Here is a 16,173-nt window from a genome sequence, read left to right on the forward strand (position 1 = left end):
GATGAGGCATCATGGTCGGCGTGGGCATATTGGGCTGAAGGTATGACTCCATCTGTATGTGTATTGTGTTTACAGGCTTCTTATGCTGCTGAAAATAACAATTTAGTTGTTCCGTCATCGGTACAGATGACAAACAAACACTCTTGACTTGCATTAAGGCAAATTGTTACTTTTATGACAGGTTATTCTGTTAACCTTGTACGAAAAAAGAAGATTCCCATTGGAAACTACAGCATCCCGGTAATCATTCAGGACAGACAGGGGTTGGTCCAGAGGAACACACTTCATGTCTGGGTCTGTCCCTGTGATGATGGGAGGATGTGTCCAGATCATGCACCAATGCCGGCAGCTTTAGGTGCAGCTGCTATTGGGATTCTCTTCGGAGCTTTACTGCTTCTGTTACGTAAGTAAATTGTTTCATTACAGCGACATGCACTACTTCTCGGTGAAACATAATGTGAAGAATTTCCGGTAAAACACCTGGTGTATCTACCTTAAAAGGTCACTTCACATCTGGAAGGCTGGGGGGAGAATGGGGAAGTGGGACCGATTAGGCTGACAACGCGGAAACAGGCCCTTCAGCCCACCGGGTCTGTGCCGACCAGCAATCCCCCGCACAGTAACACCATCCTGCATACTAGGAACAATTTACAATTTTTTACCGAAGCCAGTTAACCTACAAACCTGTACATCTTTGGAAACCGGATCACCCGGAGAAAACCCACGCAGGTCACGGGGGAGAACATACAAACTCCGTACAGACAGCACCCGTAGTCAGGATCGAACCCGGGTCTCTCGAGCTGTAAGGCAGCAAGTTTACCCGGGAAGCACTACGCTGCTTTACAAAACTATCAAGTTCAGAGTTGATGGGTCGGATGTTTTCTTTTATTCCACCATAAGGTGAAAAATTGTTGCTGGAAGCCTGGAATAAGAACAAGAACGGCCGGAAATAATCACGATCAAGCATTGTCTCTGGAGAGAGAGTAGTGGTCCGATCAATAGCGGCACGGTGGCGCAGCGGTAGAGTTGCTGCCTTACAGCGAATACAGCGCCGGAGACTCAGGTTTGATCCTGACTACGGGTGCCGTCTGTACGGAGTTTGTACGTTCTCCCCGTGACCTGCGTGGGTTTTCTCCGAGATCTTCGGTTTTCTTCCCACACTCCAAAGACGTACAGGTTTGTAGGTTAATTGTCTGGGTAAATGTAAAAAATTGTCCCTAGTGTGTGTAGGATAGTGTTAATGTGCGGGGATCGCTGGGCGGCACGGACTTGGTGGGCCGAAGGGCCTGTTTCCGCGCTGTATCTCTAAATCTAAAATCTAAAATGACCTCTGTTTCTCTCTCCACTGACATTGCCTGACCTGCTGAGTATTTCCAGCTACTTCTCTTTCCGTTCTCTGCAGTTCCAGGTATAGATTAAATTCAGTATTTTGTGTTTAATACATTTAAGGGTTATATTTAGCAAATACTGCTGACTTCAGAATTTAAACCTTTGTTCTCCATTTCATTACACAATGCTTTTTGATTACCAGATGTGCAGGATTAGGCCAGTACATTTTAAAGATGTTGATAATGGAAGGTAAAGGTTGAGGGGGACCTCACTAAAACTTACCAAATAGTGAAAGACCTGGATAGAGTGAATGTGAAGAAGATGTTTCCACTAGTGGGAGAGATTAGGACCTGAGGCTACAGGGTCAGAATAAAATGATGTACCTTGAGAAAGTTGATGAGAGGGAATTTCTTTAGTCAGAGGGTGGTGAATCTGTGGAATTCATTGCCAGAGAAGGCTGTGGAGGCCAAGTCAATGGATAGAGATTGACAGATTCTTGATTAGCACGGGTGTCAGGGGTTAAGGGGAAAAGGCAGGAGAATGGGGTTAAGGGGGAATGATAGATCAGCCACGATTGAATGGCAGAGTAGACTGATGGGCTGAATGGCCTAATTCTTTTCCTGGAATTTGTTCACTTATAAATGTTATGAAGTTGAAATGACTCATCTACATAGAAACATAGAAAATAGGTGCAGGAGGAGGCCATTTGGCCCTTCGAGCCAGCACCGCCATTCATTGTGATCATGGCTGATCGTCCCCAATCAATAACCCGTGCCCGTCTTCTCCCCATATCCCTTGATTCCACTAGCCCTTAGAGCTCTGTCTAACTCTCTTTTAAATCCATCCAGTGATTTGGCTTCCACAGCCCTCAGTGGCAGAGAATCTGACTCTTCCATAGAAATTCATGATTCATTTACCAAACCACCCAATTTCCTCTTGAATGATTATTTTTGAACTCTCAATCGTTCCAGATAGAATTTCTCCCTAACACTGGTCCTAATATTCCTGGCATTAGGAAAATAAACTGCTTAACCCAATCCTACTGTTATTCAGTTTATTTTGCACAAATAAAAGAAAAATATGTGCAATTCTTCATATAGTTAAGTTAGCTATTTTGTTTTCTCCATTTAATTGTGTTGTGGAGATATCATTTCTGCTTAACATTTTGATATTATTTGGTTAACTTAATAATTCAGTTACTTATTAATCTTTGTAGTCATAAATAGCATTTGCAGTTTTTTGTTTCTAAACTTTTCTAAATAAATACTTGTGTTTTTTTAAACAGTGGGCCTTTGCCTGAGTTTTGTTATGAAAAATAGAAGATTTTATCCCTTACCTGCTCAGTATACCTCTGGGGCAATCGCAAACTACGACCAAGAGGGACCTTATATGGACCTTAAAGTGAGTGGGTAGAACATAAAGTAATTTCCAGTGCAAATCATTTGTGCATCAACCCATTAATTGATGAGATCTATTGATACAAACCTTTATCTGATGCATCTAATGTTTTGTTTAATTTTAGGATCTTCAAAATAAACTGTTTATGTTTGAAAAACCAATATTTGACAAAGAAAAAGAAGTAAGTAAAATCATGTTCCTCGAAAAGAAGGTAGCTTAGTTTAGTTTAGAGGTACAGCGAGGACACAGGCCATGCGGCCCACCGAGTCCACACTGACCAGCGATCCCCGCACACCAACACTATCCTACACACACTAAGGACAATTTATTTTTATACCAAGCCAATTAACTTACAAACGTCTTTGGAGTGTGGGAGGAAACCAAAGATCTTGGAGAAGACCCACGCGGTCACGGGGTGAACGTACGAACTCCGTACAGGCAGCAATGTGTACATCCAAACATGATATTTCTCCAGAGATGCTGCTGACACTCTGATTCACCCCAGCACTTTGTGTCTTCTTTGTAAATCAGCATCTGCAGTTCCTTGTGTCTAGGAAAAGACTTTCCTTGGTTTAAGAAAACAAGTTTGAAAACAAGCAAATATGGATGGTAAGGGGGCTAAATAATCACGATTCAATGTTTTGGATCATTATGTGGTTCAATCGTCTTTCACTCCTGTTCCTTATCTACTATCATTTCCAGGCAAGAACACTTCCAAGCCTTTTACGTGTACCAACAGACTCAAGCATGCGCATTGACTGGGCAGAAGGAGAATACTTGAACAGAGATACGGCAGAGGTATTGTAACGTATTTCAAGCATGCCATTTGTTGATGTTTGAGTTTTATCTCCTATCTTTTCTAAATACATTGCATTCATTTTTATTGAACTTGAATGATTTTCCTGGTGCATCAGTTAAGACAGCGATTTGATTTTCAAGATCTAAACACAGCTTGCAGAAAGTACTGGAGAATCTCAGCGGGTCAGGCAGCATCTCTGACAATAGACAATAGGTGCAGGAGGAGGCCATTCGGCCCTTCGAGCCAGCACCGCCATTCAATGTGATCATGGCTGATCATTCTCAATCAGTACCCCGTTCCTGCCTTCTCCCCATACCCCAGGACTCCGCTATCCTTAAGAGCTCTATCTAGCTCTCTCTTAAGTGCATTCAGAGAATTGGCCTCCACTGCCTTCTGAGGCAGAGAATTCCACAGATTCACAACTCTCTGACTGAAAAAGTTTTTCCTCATCTCAGTTCTAAATGGCCTACCCCTTATTCTTAAACTGTGGCCCCTTGTTCTGGACTCCCCCAACATTGGGAACATGTTTCCTGCCTCTGTCCAACCCCTTAATAATCTTATACGTTTCGATAAGATCTCCTCTCATCCTTCTAAATTCCAGTGTATACAAGCCTAGTCGCTCCAGTCTTTCAACATATGATAGTCCCGTCATTCCGGGAATTAACCTAGTAAACCTACGCTGCACGCCCTCAATAGCAAGAATATCCTTCCTCAAATTTGGAGACCAAAACTGCACACAGTACTCCAGGTGCGGTCTCACTAGGGCCCTGTACAACTGCAGAAGGACCTCTTTGCTCCTATACTCAACTCCTCTTGTTATGAAGGCCAGCATTCCATTGGCTTTCTTCACTGCTTGCTGTACCTGCATGCTTCCTTTCAGTGACTGATGCACTATGACACCCAGATCTCGTTGTACGTCCCCTATTCCTAACTTGACACCATTCAGATAATACTCTGCCTTCCTATTCTTACCACCAAAGTGGATAACCTCACACTTATCCACATTAAACTGCATCTGCCATGCATCCGCCCACTCACACAACCTGTCCAAGTCACCCTGCAACCTCATAGCATCTTCCTCACAGTTCACACTACCACCCAGCTTTGTATCATCTGCAAATTTGCTAATGGAACTTTTAATCTCTTCATCCAAGTCATTAATGTATATTCTAAATAGCTGCGGTCCCAGCACCGAGCCTTGCGGTACCCCACTAGTTACTGCCTGCCATTCTGAAAGGGACCCATTTATCCCCACTCTTTGCTTTCTGTCTGTCAACCAATTTTCTATCCATGTCAGTACCCTACCTCCAATACCATGTGCTCTAATTTTGCCCACTAATCTCTTATGTGGAACCTTGTCAAAGGCTTTCTGAAAGTCAAGGTACACCACATCCACCGGCTCTCCCCTGTCAATTTTCCTGGTTACATCCTCAAAGAATTCCAGAAGATTAGTCAAGCATGATTTCCCCTTCGTAAATCCATGCTGACTCGGAACAATCCTGTTATTACTATCCAAATGCTCCGCAATTTCGTCTTTTATAATTGACTCCAGCATCTTCCCCACCACTGATGTCAGACTAACTGGTCTATAATTTCCCGTTTTCTCTCTCCCTCCTTTCTTAAAAAGTGGGACAACATTAGCTACCCTCCAATCCACATGAACTGATCCTGAATCTATAGAACATTGGAAAATGATCACCAATGCGTCCACAATTTCTAGCGCCACCTCCTTAAGTACTCTGGGATGCAGACCATCAGGCCCTGGGGATTTATCAGCCTTCAGTCCCATCAGTCTACCCAACACCATTTTCTGCCTAATGTGGATTTCCTTCAGTTCCTCCGTCACCCTAGGATCTCTGGCCACTAGAACATCTGGGAGATTGCTTGTATCTTCCTTAGTGAAGACAGATCCAAAGTACCGGTTCAACTCGTCTGCCATTTCCTTGTTTCCCATAATAAATTCCCCCGCTTCTGTCTTCAAGGAACCCACATTTGCCTTGCTCTGAAGAACATGGATAAGCGACTTTTCTAGTTGGGTCTCTTCGTTAGGCTGATTATAGTAGGGGAAGGGTGTCGACCCAAAGCTGCTATCCATGTCTTCCAGAGATGCTACCGGACCCGCTGAATTACTCCAGTTGAGCAGAATTGCCAGTCTGGGTGCAAATTGAGCTCTAATTTTCATTTATTTTTCAAATGAATTTCCTTGAGACGATTTCTTATCTTTGACCATAGTGCCTTCCATAAACCTATGCAATCGGACAAAGCTTTAGGTCATAATTGCTCTTTATTAAAAAAAGTTTTTTATTTAAGTGGTAACTTATGTTTTCTTAATTGATATAATTGGAACTATTTTTGTCATCTAATATTAATAATTTTAATATTTTTAATTTACCACTTGTGAGGAAGCTGATTTTAAATCCTTAGAAATGTCTTAAACTGTGGAAAACAGAAACAGTTATCTATAACTTGTCTGCTCCACTGGACTAAATCTACATCACCTCTCTGGCTCCGACCCCACCCTCTCTGATCACTTAGCCATCACCATGTCCGTCAACATTCCCACCCCAGCTCCAAGGCAAAAACGTAAAATCAACTTCCGTAAGCTGAACTCTGTTTCACCTACCTCGCTCTCATCCTCCCTCTCTGAAATAATGTCCGCCTCTCCCTTCGTTGACCTCCACAGCCCCTCTGACCTCACTGACTACTACAACCACACTCTCTCCTCCTGCCTCGACCAGCTTGCACCTATAAAAACCAAAACAGTTTCCTTCACCCACTCTGCTCCCTGGTTTACCCCCGAACTCCGCATGATGAAAACTCATGCCCGCCAACTTGAAAGACTCCGCAACAAAACAGGTCTCACAATTCACTCCCAAGCCTACAAAGACCACATACAGCACTATAAAGATGCCCTCTCCCATGCCCACTCCACCTACTACTCTCAAATAATTCACTCTGGCTCCGGAAACCCAAAAGCACTCTTCTCTACAATAAACAAACTCCTCAGCCCCCTGGACACCATCTCCCAATCATTCACAGTTGACAAATGCACCACTTTCCTTTCATTCTTCCAAAGCAAAATAGACAGCATCTACAGCACCTTAACCACCAACGCACCTGCTCCCCCTCAAACCACCTGACCCCCTTATCCTGTCAACCCCTGCCTCAGTTCTCCCCAGTCTCCACCACCGACCTCTCTGACCTCTTCACAGGAATAAAAACTGCCACCTGCTCTCTGGACCCCATCCCCTTCAGCTTTGTCAAGGCCTGCCTTCCTGCTCTCTCTCCACTTATCACTGCAACAATAAACTCCTCCCTGTCCACTGGCATCGTCCCGCCATCCCTCAAAATCGCTGCTGTCACCCCCATTCTGAAAAAACCTGGTCTCAACCCTGACACCCCAAACAACTTCAGACCAATCTCCAACCTACCCTTTCTGTCCAAAGTTTTGGAACGTGCTGTAGCTTCCCAACTCAAATACCACCTCTCTACCAATAACCTGTATGAAACTTTCCAATCCGGATTCCGCTCCAACCACTGTACTGAAACTGCGCTCCTCAAAATCACAAACGACCTTTTCCTCTCCTCCGACGCTGGCAACCTCAACATCCTCATCCTACTTGACCTCAGCGCCGCCTTTGACACCATAAATCACTCCATTCTCCTCACCCGACTTGAAACCTCCTTTAACATCACCGGCACAGCCCTATCCTGGTTCAAATCTTACCTCTCTGACAGGCACCAGTTCATCTCCATTAACAACTGTAAATCCCCCACCGCTCCCCTCCCCCAAGGTGTCCCCCAAGGCTCAGTCCTTGGCCCCCTCCTCTTCATCCTCTACCTGTTCCCCCTTGGTCAATTAATCCGCCGTCATGGTCTCAACTTCCACTGCTTCGCCGATGATATCCAGCTCCTCATCTCCACCAAGTCAATCTCCCCCACCACACACTCTACACTGACAAACTGCATCACTGAAATAAAATCTTGGCTTCAATCAAATTTCCTCAAACTCAACTGCAACAAATCTGAAATCATCATCATTGGTCCAAAAACGCTCACCAAATCCACCCAAAACTTCATCCTCAATATTGATGGTCTCCCAGTATCCACCTCCCCTCACATCCGGAATGTTGGAATCATCTTTGATCAAACCCTCTCCTTCGACAAACACATCAAACACATCACAAAGACAGCCTTCTTCCACCTCAAAAACATTGCCCGTCTCCGTCCATCCCTCTCCTTCACAGCTGCAGAAACCCTCATCCACGCCTTCATCACCTCCCATCTGGACTATTGCAATGGCCTCCTCTATGGCTCACCCTCAAAAATCATCAGTAAACTTCAATACATTCAAAACTCCGCTGCCCGTCTACTCACCCACTCCCCGATCCGTGACCATATCACCCCCGTCCTTTACAAACTCCACTGGCTCCCCATCCCCCAGAGAATCCAGTACAAAATCCTCCTCATGACCTACAAAGCCCTCCATAACCTGGCCCCATCCTACCTGACTGACCTCCTCCACAGGCACACTCCCACCTGCACCCTCCGCTCTGCTGCTGCCAATCTCCTGTGTCCCCCCCCCCATCCGGACCAAACTCAGATCCTGGGGGGGCAGGGCTTTCTCCATCGCTGCTCCCACCCTATGGAACTCACTACCCCAAACCGTCAGAGACTCCTCCTCACTCACCATATTCAAAACATCACTGAAGTCTCACCTCTTCAGCACTGCCTTCAACCACTGAAGGTCACCTCACCTTCTGTCTCCTTTCTCTGTTTGTTTACTTATTTATCTATTTAATCACTTCTCTATGTTCTAGAAATCCCTGTAAAGCGTCTTTGAGTGTTTGAAAAGCGCTATATAAATGTAATGCATTATTATTATTATTATTATAACGGACTCATTGCAAATTCCTTTATGCTTCTCTATTTACTAGCTACCTGGTGTCTTAGTATCATCAATAAACTTAGATATCAGGCTTTCTTTTCTGTCATTTGTCGCAACGGTTCCAGTACCAATTTCTGGAGAACACCACTGAACACTGTACAAAAATTGATTACATCCCAGTAACGATGCTTAATCTCCCACACTAGATTCTGGGATCGGTTTCTTGGAGGTTCGAAGCAAGGCGTTGGCTTTTTCAGCACCATTAAACCCCTAGTTCACCATTCACCCGAAGTATTATAAGCAATGTTACTAATTTTATTTATTTTTCTGATCAATTTTACTGATTGTATGCCTCCTTGTCACCTTCCCCTCAGCTAACAATGAAGCATTCCACATTTCCTTTAACATGGTCTGCTTTGATCTGTCATTTTCAAACCTGACCCCTCCGTATCTCTAGATCCCCTCCCCCCTGACTCTCAGCCTCAGTCTGAAGAAGGAACTCGACACAAAACATCACCCGTTCCTTCTCTCCAGAGATGCTGCCTGACCCGCTGTGTCAATCTTAGTGTAAGCAGTCCTGGGCACCCACAGTTTAGGAACGATGAAGAGGGTGCAGAGATATGATTCCTGCATTGCGTTTTCTTGCTTATGTGGATGGACTGGTGAAACTATGATCAATGTGCATGAAACAGGGGCTATCCCAGGGGACTGACCATTAAGACCACACTCAGTTCACCACAGATATAATTTGGGGCTTGGCCAGTGTAGAGGGTAGAATAACTCTGGTGTGGTGAGGTTACATAATGGATAGCGAAGGGTGGGGCATGTCAGGTTATGAATAAAGTAACCAACTGTGTGTGTAAGCGTGGGTATGTGTGCATGAAAGAGCAGTACTTATAGTTTAGAGATACCGCACAGAAACAGGGCCTTTAGCTGCACTAAACACTATTCCCTTTACTCTGTATCTGTATATAGTTGACGGCTTGATTGTAATCATGTATAGTTTTTCCGTTGACTAGATAGCACGCAACAAAATGTTTTTCACCGTACCTCGGTACACATGACAATAAACTAACTATACTAACCAGAGTTCACATCGACCATCGATCGCGTTAATACTAGTAAATGTAAATGTAAAAAACCTTTATTGTCACTACACAAAGTACAGCGAAATTAAAGCAGTCCAGATGATGCAATCACACACAGCAGACAATACAAAGGATAAACCTTTATCCATAACAAGCTAAACCTAATCTACTGAATTAAACAAACTGACCTCTAATACAATATAGACAAAACAATTACAATACGGTCAAGGCAGTGTACAGTGCAATCAAGAGAGCAAGTTATTGCACAGCAATGAGAGCTAACATATTGCAAATGCATCGGTAGTGACGATTTTTAAAAATAAAAGAAATAATGTCATTAAATATAAGGTGCGGTCGGGTGTAACATGTAATAAGTTTAGAAAATGTTAAGCAATATAAGTGCAGTAGGATGTAAACATGTATTAAATTGAGGCTTATGTTTTCTGACAAGTAACTGACAGTGTTCCGATCAGTTCCGTTCCTTCCATTCAGTTTTATGTGAGTGTCTGGCAGTGTTCAGCTCACGTATGACGCTGGGGTAGAAGCTGTTCTTGAGTCTATTAGTCCGTGATGTAATGGACCTGAACCGTCTACCAGAGGGCAGCAGTTGGAGCAGCTGATGACCAGGGTGGGAAGGATCCCTCAGGATGTTGGCTGCTCTACTGAGGCAGCGGAGGGAGTAAAGTTCCTCTAGAGAGGGCAGTGGGCAACCAATGATTTTCTTTGCAGAGTTGATGACCCTCTGAAGGGCTTTCTTATCTGCCTCTGAGCTGCTGGTGTACCACATAGAAATACAGTACGTCAGCACACTCTCGATGGTGCAACGGTAGAAAGTCACTAGCAGCTGCTTTTGCAGGTTGTTCTTCCTGAGGATCCACAGAAAATAGAGCCGCTGGTGTGCCTTTTTGACTGCCGCTATGGTGTTTGTGGTCCAGGAGAGATCCTCAGCAATATGCGTGCCCAGGAACTTGAAGGCAGGGACCCTTTCCACACAAACCCCGCTGATATACAGTGGTGTGTAGCCCATATTGTGTCTTCGGAAGTCTATTATGAGTTCTTTTGTCTTGGAAGGATTCAGAACCAGATTGTTTTCCGCACACCATCCTATCAGTTTTTGGACTTCATCTCTGTAGGCTGTCTCGTCATCTCCTGAGACGAGTCCAACCACAGTCGTGTCATCCGCAAACTTGATGATGGTGTTGGTAGGATGAGTGGGGGTGCAGTCATGGGTGTAAAGGGCGTAGAGAATGGGGCTCAACACGCATCTGGGGCTGATTGGTCAGGAAGTCCTTAATCCAGTTACAGATAGATTGGGAGAGCCCTAAATCAGTTAGTTTAGAAACCAGTCTGTGTAGGAAGGAACTGTAGATGCTGATTCAAACCGAAGATAGACACAAAAAGCTGGAATAACTCAGCGGGATGGGCAGCATCTCTGGAGAAAAGGAATAGGTGATGTTTTGGGTCGAGAACCTTCTTCAGAATAGTTCTATGTTATCCCACTTTCACATCTACTCCCTACACACTAAGGGGAAATTCTACAGAGGGCAATTAAACTCCAAATCCGCACACCTTTTCAGGCTTTGATGAGTAAGGGTTTTGGGGAGAAGGCAGGAGAATGGGGTTGAGAGGGACAGATAGACCAGCCTTGATTGAATGGTGGAGTAGACTTGAAGGGCCGAACAGCCTAATTCTGCTCCCAGAAACGTTGAATTTTTGGATGTGGGAGGAAATCGGAGCAACCAGAGGAAACCCATGCAGCCACAGAGAGAACATGCAAACTCCACATTAATAGTAGCCAAGGTCAGGGTCTCTGGCGCTGTGAGGCAGCAGCTCTACTAGCTGCACCACTGTGCTGCCCTTCATGGTCAGCATCTCCTGCCCTTTTGACTATCTTGTGCTAATTCTAGTGCTTTGGCCAAGTTTTGTGTGGAAGCTGAGAATTTGTGATCTAGTGTTGGAGATGGTTCATTGAGTTAGAATTTTAACAATGAGCTTATGTTGGTTAAGCTTTCCAGATGCTTTTTGTGACAACTTATTTTGAAATAAAATACTTAAATTAGTTGTCTGATGATGTTTTTTTTTTCAGGATTCTTTTACATATCTAATATTTGTTGTAGGAAGCTTCTTGACCCAGGTAAGGGAAGATATGATGAGTGTTATAAAAAGGGTAAGATTTTCAAATTCAATAATATCAAGCCAACGGCTCCAAGGATAGTATTTAAACTAATATGGCAAGGGATGGGAACAAGAGCAGAGAGACAGAGGGGTATAAAGTGAGGGTAGAAACAATAGGTAACAAGGTGAAAAGTAAAAGTGGCAGGCAGACAAATCCAGGGCAAAGATCAAAAAGGACCACTTTGCAACATAATTATATAAGAGTGTTATAAAAACAAGCCTGAAGGCGTTGTGTCTCAATGCAAGGAGTATTCGGAATAAGGTGGATGAATTAAATGTGGAGATAGTTATTAATGATTATGATATAGTTGGGATTACGGAGACATGGCTCCAGGGTGACCAAGGCTGGGAGCTCAACATCCAGGGATATTCTATATTCAGGCGGGATAGACAGAAAGGAAAAGGAGGTGGGGTAGCGTTGCTGGTTAGAGAGGAGATTAACGCAATGGAAAGGAAGGGCATTAGCTCGGAGGATGTGGAATCGATATGGGTAGAGCTGCGAAACACTAAGGGGCAGAAAACACTAGTGGGAGTTGTGTACAGGCCACCTAACAGCAGTAGGGAGGTTGGGGATGGCATCAAGCAGGAAATTAGAAATGCATGTACTAAAGGTGCAGCAGTTATAATGGGTGACTTCAATCTACATATAGATTGGGTGAACCAAACTGGCAGGGGTGCTGAGGAAGAGGATTTCTTGGAATGTTTGCGAGATGGTTTTCTAAACCAACATGTCGAGGAACCAACGAGAGAGCAGGCCATTCTAGACTGGGTATTGAGTAATGAGGAAGGGTTAGTTAGCAGTCTGGTTGTGCGAGGCCCCTTGGGCAAGAGTGATCATAATATGGTGGAGTTCTTCATTAGGATGGAGAGTGACAAAGTCAATACAGAAACAAGTGTTCTGAACTTAAAGAAAGGTAACTTTGAGGGTATGAGGTGTGAATTGTCCAAGATAGACTGGCAATTGATGCTGAAAGGGTTGACGGTGGACATGCAATGGAAGGCATTTAAAGGTCGCATGGGTGAACTACAGCAAGTGTTCATCTCAGTTTGGCAAAATAACAAACCAGGAAAGGTAGTGCATCCATGGCTAACAAGGGAAATCAAGGATAGTATTAAAACAAAAGATGAAGCATACAGATTAGCCAAAAAAAATAGCATACCAGAGGACTGGGAGAAATTCAGAGTCCAGCAGAGGAGGACAAAGGGCTTAATTAGGAAAGGGAAAATAGATTATGAAGGAAAACTGGCAAGGAACATATAAACTGACTGCAAAAGCTTTTATAGATATGTGAAAAAAGATTAGTTAAGACAAATGTTGGTCCCTTGCAGTAGGAAACAGGTGAATTGATCATAGGGAACAAGGAGATGGCAGACCAATTGAACAAATACTTTGGTTCTGTCTTCACTAAGGAAGACATAAACCGTCTGCTGGAAATAGAGATGGAGGAACTGGGGGAAATCCAGGTTAGTCGGGAAGTGGTGTTAGGTAAATTAAATGGATTAAAGGCAGATAAATCCCCAGGGCCAGATAGGCTGCATCCCAGAGTGCTTAAGGAAGTAGCCTCAGAAATAGTGGATGCATTAGTGATAATTTTTCAAAACTCTTTAGATTCTGGAGTAGTTCCTGAGGACTGGAGGGTAGCTAATGTAACCCCACTTTTTAAAAAGGGAGGGAGAGAGAAAATGGGGAATTATAGACCAGTTAGCCTAACATCGGTAGTGGGGAAAATGCTAGAGTCAGTTATTAAAGATGTGATGGCATCACATTTGGAAAGTGGTGAAATCATGGGACAAAGTCAGCATGGATTTACAAAAGGCAAATCATGTCTGACGAATCTTATAGAATTTTTCGAGGATGTAACTAGTAGAGTGGATAAGGGAGAACCAGTCGATGTGTTGCATCTGGACTTTCAGAAGGCCTTCGACAAGGTCCCACATAGGAGATTGGTGTACAAACTTAAAGACACGGTATTGAGGGTTCAGTGTTGAGGTGGATAGAAAATTGGTTGGCGGACAGGAAGCATAGAGTAGGAATAAACGGGTCCTTTTCGGAATGGCAGGCAGTGACTAGTGGGGTACCGCAAGGCTCAGTGCTGGGACCCCAGTTATTTACAGTGTATATTAATGATTTGGACGAAGGAATTGAATGCAACATCTCTAAGTTTGCGGATGACATGAAGCTGGGTGGCAGTGTTAGCTGCGAGGAGGATGCTTGGAGGCTGCAGAGTGACTTGGATAGATTAGGCGAGTGGGCAAATGCATGGCAGATGCAATATAATGTGGATAAATGTGAGGTTATCCACTGGCGGCAAGAACAGGAAAGCAGACTATTATCTGAATGGTGACCGATTAGGAGAAGGGGAGATGCAACGTGACCTGGGTGTCATGGTGCACCAGTCATTGAAAGCAAGCGTACAGGTGCAGCAGGCAGTGAAGAAAGCGAATGGTATGTTGGCATTCATAGCAAGAGGATTTGAGTTTAGGAGCAGGGAGGTTCTACTGCAGTTGTACAGGGCATTGGTGAGACCGCACCTGGAGTATTGTGTGCAGTTTTGGTCTCCTAATCTGAGGAAAAACGTTCTTGCCTTAGAGGGAGTACAGAGAAGGTTCACCAGATTGATCCCTGGGATGGCGGGACTTTCATATGAAGAACGACTGGATAGACTAGGCTTGTACTCGCTGGAATTTAGAAGACTGATGGGGGATCTTATAGAAACATATAAAATTCTTAAGGGGTTGGAGAGGCTAGATGCGGGAAGATTGCGAGGGGTCACAGCTTAAGGATAAGGGGGAAGTCTTTTAGGACCGAGATGAGAAAACATTTCTTCACACAGAGAGTGGTGAGTCTGTGGAATTCTCTGCCACAGAAGGTAGTTGAGGCCAGTTCATTGGCTATATTTAAGAGGGAGTTAGATGTGGCCCTTGTGGCTAAAGGGATCAGGGGGTATGGAGAGAAGGCAGGTACAGGTTACTGAGTTGGATGATCAGCCATGATCATATTGAATGGCGGTGCAGGCTCGAAGGGCCGAATGGCCTACTCCTGCACCTATTTTCTATGTTTCTGTGTTTCTATTTACCTTTTCCAGGCCAACTGATTACTCCTATTCATTGTAATTATGTTGCTGTCAGAACTGGCACAGGTTTGATGGGCCGAATGTCCCAGACTGAATGTTTTAGAATCTGTAGAAGTTGGCTCTGTCTCAACGTCCTCTGTGACTGGTCCATTGATGCAGCACAGGTGCCCGAATACCAATGTGTAAGTGGGAACTACAGATGCTGGTTTACACCGAAGATATAACACAAAATGCTGGAGTAACTCAGCAGGTCAGTCAGCATCTCTGGAGAAAAGGAATAGGTGACGTTTCTCATTTAGACCTTTCATCAGACTGATGAAGGGTCTTGACTGGAAATGTCACATCTTCAGAGTGCAGACTGGCCCGGAGTTACTCCAGAGTTTTGTAACTATCTTCTCTGCCCCGATGCCAATGCATTGTTGACTTGAATTAATAAGATGTTACAATGTCCTAATCTTCTTTAATTCCCTCCCCCTTCCCAGTTCTCCCACTGTCTTCCTGTCTCCTACTACATCCTATCTTTGTCCCGTCCCCTCCCATGACATCAGTCTGAAGAAGGGTCTCGACCTGAAACGTCACCCATTCCTTCTCTCCTGAGATGCTGCCTGACCCGCTGAGTTACTCCAGCATTTTGTGTCTACCTTCGATTTAAACCAACATCTGCAGTTATTTTCCTACACTCTTGTTTATTATGTGCACAAGGTTAAAGAGTTATGTGCTAGAGTGTCTGAGCTATAGGGAGCAGATGAGCATGCTGCCACTCTATTCCCTGGGGCACAGGAGGATGAGGGGTGATCTTCTAGAGGTGTATAAAACCATGAGAGGAATAGATCGGGTAGATGCACAGAGTCTCTTGCCCAGAGTAGGTGAACCGTGGACCAGAGGACATAGGTTTAGGGTGAAAGGGAAAAGATTTAATAAGGATCTGAGGGGTTACCCTTTTCACACAAAGGGTGGTGAGTGTATGGAACAAGCTGCCAGAGGAGGCCATTAAAGCTGGGAACATTTAAGAAGCAGTTAGACAGGTACATGGACAGGACAGGTTTGGAGGGATATGGACCAAACAAGAGCAGGTGGGACTATTGTGCTGGGACATGTTGGCCGGTGTGGACATGTTGGGCCAAAGGGCCTGTTTCCATGCTGTATCACTCTATGACTCTATAATGATTCATTGTTCTGTGATTATTAACACTATTTTTTTCTTGTCCTATTTGTCAGAAGCTGGAAGTGTACAAAGACATGGGCACTGCTGCTGAATGTGACCAGGTTACCGTTTACAAGCACGAAGGTGAAGAAATCAGAAGAGGATCTTTGGATTCTCTTACGATTGTTGGGAGTGACAGTGGATACAGTTTTCTAGATAATTTGGAGATAGGTTTCACTCCACTGGCAAGGATTTGTCAACAAAAAGGTCAAAACTAA

At 44.3% G+C, this 16,173-nt stretch overlaps 1 protein-coding gene across 1 annotated transcript in view; it reads left to right on the top strand.

Annotated features, from left to right (window-relative positions):
• LOC144604597 (cadherin-like protein 26) overlaps positions 1–16,173 on the top strand; it is a 54,944-nt gene extending 38,771 nt beyond the window's left edge. The window contains exons 13-18 of the mRNA XM_078419217.1: positions 182–403; positions 2,615–2,730; positions 2,852–2,908; positions 3,430–3,525; positions 11,589–11,669; positions 15,970–16,173. Coding sequence (XP_078275343.1) covers positions 182–403; positions 2,615–2,730; positions 2,852–2,908; positions 3,430–3,525; positions 11,589–11,669; positions 15,970–16,173 — 776 coding nt within the window. The remainder of the gene's footprint in view (positions 1–181; positions 404–2,614; positions 2,731–2,851; positions 2,909–3,429; positions 3,526–11,588; positions 11,670–15,969) is intronic.

The sequence above is a fragment of the Rhinoraja longicauda genome, chromosome 22 (assembly GCF_053455715.1).
Source record: "Rhinoraja longicauda isolate Sanriku21f chromosome 22, sRhiLon1.1, whole genome shotgun sequence".
Classification (NCBI taxonomy): Eukaryota; Metazoa; Chordata; class Chondrichthyes; order Rajiformes; family Arhynchobatidae; genus Rhinoraja; species Rhinoraja longicauda.